Source organism: Alosa alosa, chromosome 23, assembly GCF_017589495.1.
Source record: "Alosa alosa isolate M-15738 ecotype Scorff River chromosome 23, AALO_Geno_1.1, whole genome shotgun sequence".
In the NCBI taxonomy this organism is placed as follows: domain Eukaryota; kingdom Metazoa; phylum Chordata; class Actinopteri; order Clupeiformes; family Clupeidae; genus Alosa; species Alosa alosa.
The window spans coordinates 6430045-6437742 of NC_063211.1; the positions used below are offsets into that span (position 1 = coordinate 6430045).

The window sequence follows — 7698 nt, forward strand, 5'->3', positions numbered from 1 at the left end:
ATGAGATCTCTTTGCCTGGCCTATTCCTAGACATAATTGAGCTTAATTTAACATCAATAGATATTGGCCATTTTCTCATATTTCAGGCTGCTTTCTACTCCTAAAAAAATCTAATTTAAATGTGACTTCAGATCTCAAAATATTTTCCCTTATCATTCTATTACTTTGCTCGTTTATAACTCCTAAGGAGGCTTAAGGAGAAGGTTAGGTAGGTTAGGTTAGATAGGAGAAATCTATCTATCTATTTACATCGATCACATATGGATCTATATCTGAGAACCTTTTGGATAATCTGAGTTTAGTCCAATGTATGCAATGAACAATCTTAAATTGTAATAGTCCATGCCTTGCACAAATTGATGAGTTGTACTCTGCTTGAGGCGGCCTCCCAAGATGCTTCGGGGATAGGCTCCCCCAGCTCCCCTTCCCAACATTTCTCAAAAAGTTGTAAGTCTATTGGGTATCATCAGCTTTTGTCAACCGTAGATAATAATAATAAAAGCAAAAGGCATCTTAAAGATGAAAGATTATTTGTTATGCTTAACTAACTCAATAGTGGTCTGTATGATTTGAACTTAGAGGCTAGTGTCCCCCCACAGGCTAGAGAGTGAAGTGCACTAAACGCTATTACCCACAATGCCCTACTTTCTCGAAACACAACACAACGCCATTTTCAGCGAGCTTGGAGCCCGAAGCTGCGTGAATCAGAAAACTAAATAGGTCACAAGACTGACGGCAAAATACGCAAATAGATTTTTATTATAAGAAACGGTTTGGATTCGCCAAACTTTCCGTTCGCCACATATCGGCTAAGACCAAATGATTGTGATCGGTTGGCCATCTCTGATGTGGTATTACTGTCCAGGGCCTGGTTGATGTAAAAAGTGATCGCCTTTTTCACTGCGACTGCAAGCTAAACAAACCAGGTAGGAGGGGAAGAGGGGTGTGGAGGCGCAACTCTCAATCTGTCTAGTCAGTTATATTAGCATGTTCATTGAACTAACAGTAACACAGTGATCGAACGATTTAACACAATATTCAGTTGATCAAGGTATTACGCATTTCTTCCGTGCCTCAGGGACCTAAATAGTGAGTTCAATTTTGCGGCTGAGTTGCTAGCTCGTTGGCTAGGTACTTAAAACAGCTAACTTGGCGCAGGCGAGCGAACTGGCGTAGCATGTTAGCCAGCTAGATTGGACAGCAATCCAAATATGTGTGGACGCAGGATCCGAATGTAGCCTAACTTGAGTAATCAAAGCTTGATGTCAGTGTAAACAAACCACATGAAAACACAGTAATAATGTACATATCAGAAACATTATAGTGTTGACTAATCTGTGAATATGCCGCCTCCATGTTAACCCTCCTGTTGTGTTCGTTTTATGTTTACTAGTTTTGTGTTCCCGTCAAAAATGACCGCAGCATTAAAACTTGCTATAAATCCATAGTAACACACATTATCATCTAATGTTGTGATAGAGCTTTGCATGAACTTGTGTTCTATTGGATATAACCAGTTTTGTACTTCCATTTGCTATTTATGGCCTGCAGGCCTCACTGACCTGAGCTCATCCAAGTCAGAAAGGGGAAGATTCTATTGGGAAAAGGTTCCAGTGGGGGCTAGAATAATAGCAAAGATGGGGAGTGAGGGTGTGTTTGTGCGTTCTAATGTACAGAAGCACATATAGGCCTACAGTCCATCTGATCAATAAGTATGTGCCTGGACTCAATTTTATACATTGACCATTTTCTTACCCATTCATTTCTAATGGCCGGTCATTTTTGACCAGAAACAAACATGGGTGTTCTAAAGTTAAATAAAACACTCAAATTGTTGTAAAAAATATCAAAAACATTTTTGTGTGTTCAGATGCCCTGTGTTAACAAAGTCAAGGAGCCTCATGGTAGTGAGAATAAGTTAACAATATTTTTGAGAGAAAATAATTGTCAATTGGTCACATTTGACCGCGAACACAGGAGGGTTAAACATTTTTTTTGCTAATGTTACATGACCAGAATCTAACACAGACACTTAAGGAGGTGTGTGTGAGGGTGTAAACAAAATTGTAGCTTTACAACACCTTAACACCAAGTTATTGTTCGTCAATTATTGCCGTAGTCTTATAATTTGCTTATCCTGTTTGTCATATTTAGTTAACATAGCCATCTTAACATTACGCATAGCATGAAATGAACCAGACTAGATCATTTTACATTCACCGCAGGAATTAAAATAGCTTCTCACAGTGAGGCTATTGAAATGTAAGTGTTAAGTGGCCATACATTCTTAAAGGCAATGTTTTCATTTAATGAGTATGCATAAGCTTTAAATCTACTTAAAAAATCTAGCACTTTGTTTAATTCCATTGTTTTAAAGTCGATCATTCAGTGTAGTTTTAGTACTTTTAAGTGGTCATGCATACCTTATGTTGTCTTTTACCGGTATGCATAAACTTTCACTATACTTTTATCATCTAGCACTTTGTGCATTACTGTAATATGCCATGTTTATTTTATTCAGTTATTCAGTGCCATATTACATTATATTAAGACTATAATTTAATTCCATTCTTCCAGAACTTTACTTTGTGCTTTTTAGAATGAAAAGGACAAAACTATGTGATGAAGAGCAGGAAGGAGTTGGAGGAGGAGGAGGAGGAGGAGGAGGAGGTGATGGTGGCTGTACGAGCCCCGGCCCCTTAGAGCAACGCAAGAGGCTGCGTGGACGCGACTTGGACAAAGACACCCAACCGAAGCAGGACCAACACCAGGAGCTTGACCCAGAGCAGGATGAGAGCACCCCCAACTGGGGCCTCCTGCCCCAGGAGATCCTGCTCCAGATCTTCCAGTACCTGCCGCTGCTGGACAGGGCCTTTGCGTCGCAGGTGTGCCGCAGCTGGAACCAGACCTTCCACATGCCGGAGCTGTGGCGCTGCTTTGAGTTCGAGCTCAACCAGCCAGCCAGCTCCTACCTCAAGGCCACGCACCCAGATCTCATCAAGCAGATTATCAAGAGGCACTCCAACCACCTGCAGTTCGTCAGCTTCAAGGTGAGGAGGATAATTGTGTGTGTGTGTGTGTCTCTGTGTCTCTGTCTGGCTGTGTCTGTAAAAGAACACCAGTGGGTGAGGCAGTAAGGGAGGTATGATGGTATGATAAGCGTGTGTGTGTGTGTGTGTGTGTGTGTGTGTGTGTGTGTGTGTGTGTGTCTGGGTCTGTGTCTGTCTGTAAAGCAACCCCACTGGGTGAGGCTGAGAGGGAGGATTGGAGGTGCGATTAGTTTGATTGCCTCGCTGTTATGAATGCATATCTTTCCATCTAGTCACACTGACACACCAAAAATGATATTCACGCAACACATACTAAGAATGAACCAATGAAAGCCCTCCGGCTGGTTAAACAAGAGGAATATACAATCACTTGAAATGTACAGTATCTCAGTACAGCACATTCTTCCTATTGTTTACTTGGAGTCTTATGGTAAACGGGTTGTCAATACCAGGGTCATGGTAAGGAGGAGTGGTAAAATGCATAAGAAATCTAGAATCTAAATTGTATTTTGTGTGTGTGTGTGTGTGTGTGTGTGTGTGTGTGATGTAGGTGGACAGCAGCACGGAGTCTGCGGAGGCAGCCTGTGACATCCTCTCTCAGCTGGTGAACTGCTCCCTGAAGACCCTGGGCCTCATCTCCACGGCCAGGCCCAGTTTCATGGAGCTGCCTAAGGTACGGCCACTCCCTGCCCCGCCCCGCCACGCTACGCCACCTCGTCCCACTGTCACCACAGCACTTCCTCAAGCATGCAGACACATGCAGGGAGTGCCACTCGCCTTGTCTGACTTGAGTGGAAGTCATTTGGTTTTTAGTGTTGTCAGGTGGCCAAGACCAGTTCTGAATTGGGCTTTGTGTTGCCGTCCAGAGTCACTGCACCAAACTTTTTTTCTTCTTTCATTCCAGTGTTTCCCATACATTGACTAATCTGTGGCGGGGCGCCATTAAATCAAAACCGGCCGCCACACATTAATATTCTATGTTTAATTCAATTTAATTTAAATTAAATATAAGATCAAATCTTTGCAGCTGCGCTTTTTACGCACGCAGCCTTTCCTTGCCCAGCCGCGCTTTCTCTCGTAGCCCGCTGCTCCTCCTCTGCATGTGCATTTAACAAAATATTCACGATTGTTGAAGGATTGTTGTTGCCACATAGAAGCATTGCATAGAAGACGTCTGGCTAAATTGCTATTAAATCCGCTTAGCATCGTGACCATGCTGTGCAAATTTGTTCAAAACTGCTGCATTGAAGTTAACTCTGCTAAGGTCTTATCACATGTAGGCTACATTGAGGAGACTAAGTTAAGTTATGCAATCAAGCAGTATCTCAAAGCTAACATTAGAATACTGTTTGGATGTCTTAGCATGCTTAGCCTACTTACAGCTGCTTGTGAATTTTGTTGAAGGGCTCATTTTATTGACTCTGACACTGAATGTTTGCAAAATCCCGATGTAAATGGAAAAGTGTTTTCCAAAATTCAAAAGTGCTTGTCCCAAGGAGAAGTACGAACCTTTATTTGAACTATGTAGAAAACGTTATGAATTGCATCATCCACACATCAGCAGCCTTTTAACTGTTACAATCATAATTGCAAGGGTTCCCTCACGAACGTCTTAAAGTGACAAGCACTTATTCAGACCTATACACTACCAACATGACGATCTTAATACCCCCCCCCTCCGTTGTCCAAGTCAGCTACCGCCACACATTGAATCCAATTCTGTGGGAAACACTGCATTCATTTATTTTTCCAGAAATGACCGGTATAGCCCTGCCTACCCTCATGCTGTTTAACTTGTAGGAGTGTCCTGCCTACCCTCATGCTGTTTAACTTGTAGGAGTGTCATGCCTGCCCTTGTGCAGTTTAACTTCTAAGAGTGTGTCAGTTTCTAATGGGTTTTCAATCTGTTTTTATAATTTTTGTGGTCACGGTGCTCCATTTCTGGGATTAATAGCCTGAATATAGAAGAACTGCATGACTAGCAAAATATTTCTCTCTCTCTCTCCACCAGTCTCATTTCATCTCAGCACTCACCGTGGTCTTCGTCAACTCCAAGTCCCTGTCCTCCCTGAAGATCGACGACACGCCAGTGGACGACCCGTCTCTGAAGGTGCTGGTGGCCAACAACAGCGACACGCTGAAGCTGCTGAAGATGAGCAGCTGCCCACACGTGTCCCCTGCAGGTCAGATTCAACATCCCTTTATTTGTCTTTTTTATTTATTTTTTTTATAAATGTGTTTCACACATCCACCAATTCAGTATTTCAGTGGCAACTAAAAACTGTGAAATAATACACTAATAAAAAAAGAGCATTTGTAACTGAACTAAATGAAATAAAAAAACAAACATATACTGAGATAAAACAAATCCTGAAGCCATTTGTGGGAGTGTAGTTGGTTAGCAGCTGTCCACAAGTGTCTGAGATGCAAGATCCAACATAATGTAGATGGCAAATCAGATTTGTCCTGGCCCCTTGTATACACTTACAAGCCCAGAAAAGTCACTTTTACACAAAACTGTTAATTTATTACAATTATTACTGTAGAAAGCTCTTTATGTTAGTAGCCTCCAGTTAGCATCAGAGGTAAGCTGCGGACCAGTGACAGCCATCCATCTTGCCCGACATGCTCTTTAACTTGCCCCGGGCCAGCAGGCCATTGGTTATGCTGAACCCTGGTTGTGGGAGTGGGGGTTATTAGAACGCTGGACTAGTGAGGGCTGGTACTGACTGATGCTCATGTCCTCATCACATGATCCTGATGTCGGCCGCCATTTTTAAAGATGGTGGCGGTCTGCTAGAATGCAAAATCAAAATCCCCGGTTTTGATAACCATCTCCCAACCCCTGCCCCCCAGGTTTTGATAACCAAATTCTCCTAAATCTGCTTTTTCCTGTGCGTCCAGGTATCCTGTGTGTAGCGGACCAGTGCCACGGTCTGCGGGAGCTGGCCCTGAACTACCACCTGCTGAGCGACGAGCTGTTGCTGGCGCTCTCGTCCGAGAAGCACGTCCACCTGGAGCACCTGCGCATCGACGTGGTCAGCGAGAACCCGGGCCAGCAGTTCCACACCATCAAGAAGAGCAGCTGGGACGCCATGGTGCGCCACTCTCCCAAGTTCAACCTCGTCATGTACTTCTTCCTGTACGAGGACGAGTTCGGGCCCTTCTTCCGCGACGAGATCCCGGTCACTCACCTGTATTTCGGCCGCTCGGTCAGCAAGGACGTGCTGGGCCGCGTCGGGCTGCACTGCCCGCGTCTGGTGGAGCTGGTGGTGTGCGCCAACGGTCTCCGCCCGCTGGACGAGGAGCTCATCCGCATCGCCGACCGCTGCAAGAACCTGACGGCCATCGGGCTGGGCGAGTGCGAGGTGTCCTGCAGCGCCTTCGTGGAGTTCGTGAAGATGTGCGGCCGCCGCCTCTCGCAGCTGTCCATCATGGAGGAGGTGCTGGTGCCCGACCACAAGTACGAACTGGACGATATCCACTGGGAGGTGTCCAAACACCTGGGCCGTGTCTGGTTCCCCGACATGATGCCCACCTGGTAGACGGGAGGGAGGGGGCAGTGCTTGTACGCTCACCTGTGGCCCAGGTGACCACCTGCACACCTCTCCTCCCATCTCTCCCCTTCCTTTTTCTGCTAGAATGAGACGATCACCACGTAGAGTAGTCCGCTCCACTTCAAAGACCATCCTCCCGAGTGTGTTCTTCTCGACACGCAGACACACACACACACACACACACATATAGAGAGAACAATTCATACTCAGTCATGCTGTCTTGGTGTAGCTTGGCTCTACATCATGACATTTGTGTGTATGTTTATGTATGAAGTAGACACCTGCATTGCTGTGTCTGCAGAGGCTCGTATGAGCGTCTGGGCGGACTTTTTAAAAAAGTAGTACGAGTGTCTGGGAAAGGAGAGATGGGCGTCGCCGCTGAGCAACAGGATCTCAGATGGACCAATCAAACTTCATCATCAGACAGGTCTCTCGGCTCATTGGTCAGGTTGGAAGATCTCATGGGGATACAAATCAGTTGAAACTGAGGGAAGGAGGACCGGTTCAGCAGTCCCGCACTGTGCTGTGATTGGCTGAAATACTTGTCTTTCATTGGAATGAGTTTTGATTGATTAGCAATTGGTGTGGAATTGATGCTTGTGTAGGGTCTCAGTTAGCGCAGTAAGTTTCACTTCTGGGAAGTATCTGGAAGTTACTTTATTATCCATTTGGATATTTGGATGTCTAAATCACAATATAGCACTTTTAAAAATAAATGAAGAAACAATTTAATGAAAAGCAAAATGTTTAATTGTTTTGTATATATTTTAGGTTAGCCTAATCCTTGACTCTGCAACAGATCCAGATTGGTTCTGAAACATTTTTAGCAGGTCGGCAGGACTGGCTAACAGATCCAGATCGCTTCTGAAATGTTTTGAGCAGGTCGGCAGGATAGCTGCAGGAAGCCAGGAGAATGTCCATGAACACCGAGGGAGTAGAATAGAACTTGATTATGTGGCACCACCATTACCCTCCACTAAACCATTACCCTCCTCTCAAACGCTTGAGTCTGCATCAGAGACTTACCTGGATTTTAACACGTTTGTGATGAACTCACGAGAAGCTTTTCGGCTTTTGTCTCCCTCTGTACG

General features: G+C 44.7%; 1 protein-coding gene across 2 annotated transcripts; it reads left to right on the top strand.

The window, feature by feature from the left end:
• The first annotated feature begins 651 nt into the window (after positions 1-651).
• On the top strand, positions 652-6794 carry fbxl3b (F-box and leucine-rich repeat protein 3b). Of its 2 annotated transcripts, none has more exons than XM_048235141.1 (5): positions 652-926; positions 2578-3050; positions 3601-3723; positions 5062-5233; positions 5955-6794. In XM_048235141.1, exons 2-5 carry the CDS (start codon positions 2601-2603, stop codon positions 6593-6595), a joined length of 1386 nt encoding a protein of 461 aa, XP_048091098.1. In that variant the 5' UTR covers positions 652-926; positions 2578-2600; the 3' UTR covers positions 6596-6794. The 2 variants fall into 2 exon arrangements, with proteins under 2 accessions (XP_048091098.1, XP_048091099.1); XM_048235142.1 differs by having other exon boundaries at positions 2600-3050.
• Positions 6795-7698: the final 904 nt, after the last annotated feature.

Bases quoted from the DNA above. Each gene is read 5' to 3' on its own strand.
- fbxl3b (XM_048235141.1), top strand. From the start codon at position 2,601: ATGAAAAGGACAAAACTATGTGATGAAGAGCAGGAAGGAGTTGGAGGA. The intron at 3,724-5,061 runs GTACGGCCACTC...TCTCTCCACCAG, and splicing joins GTTTCATGGAGCTGCCTAAG to TCTCATTTCATCTCAGCACT. The intron at 5,234-5,954 runs GTCAGATTCAAC...CTGTGCGTCCAG, and splicing joins CCCACACGTGTCCCCTGCAG to GTATCCTGTGTGTAGCGGAC.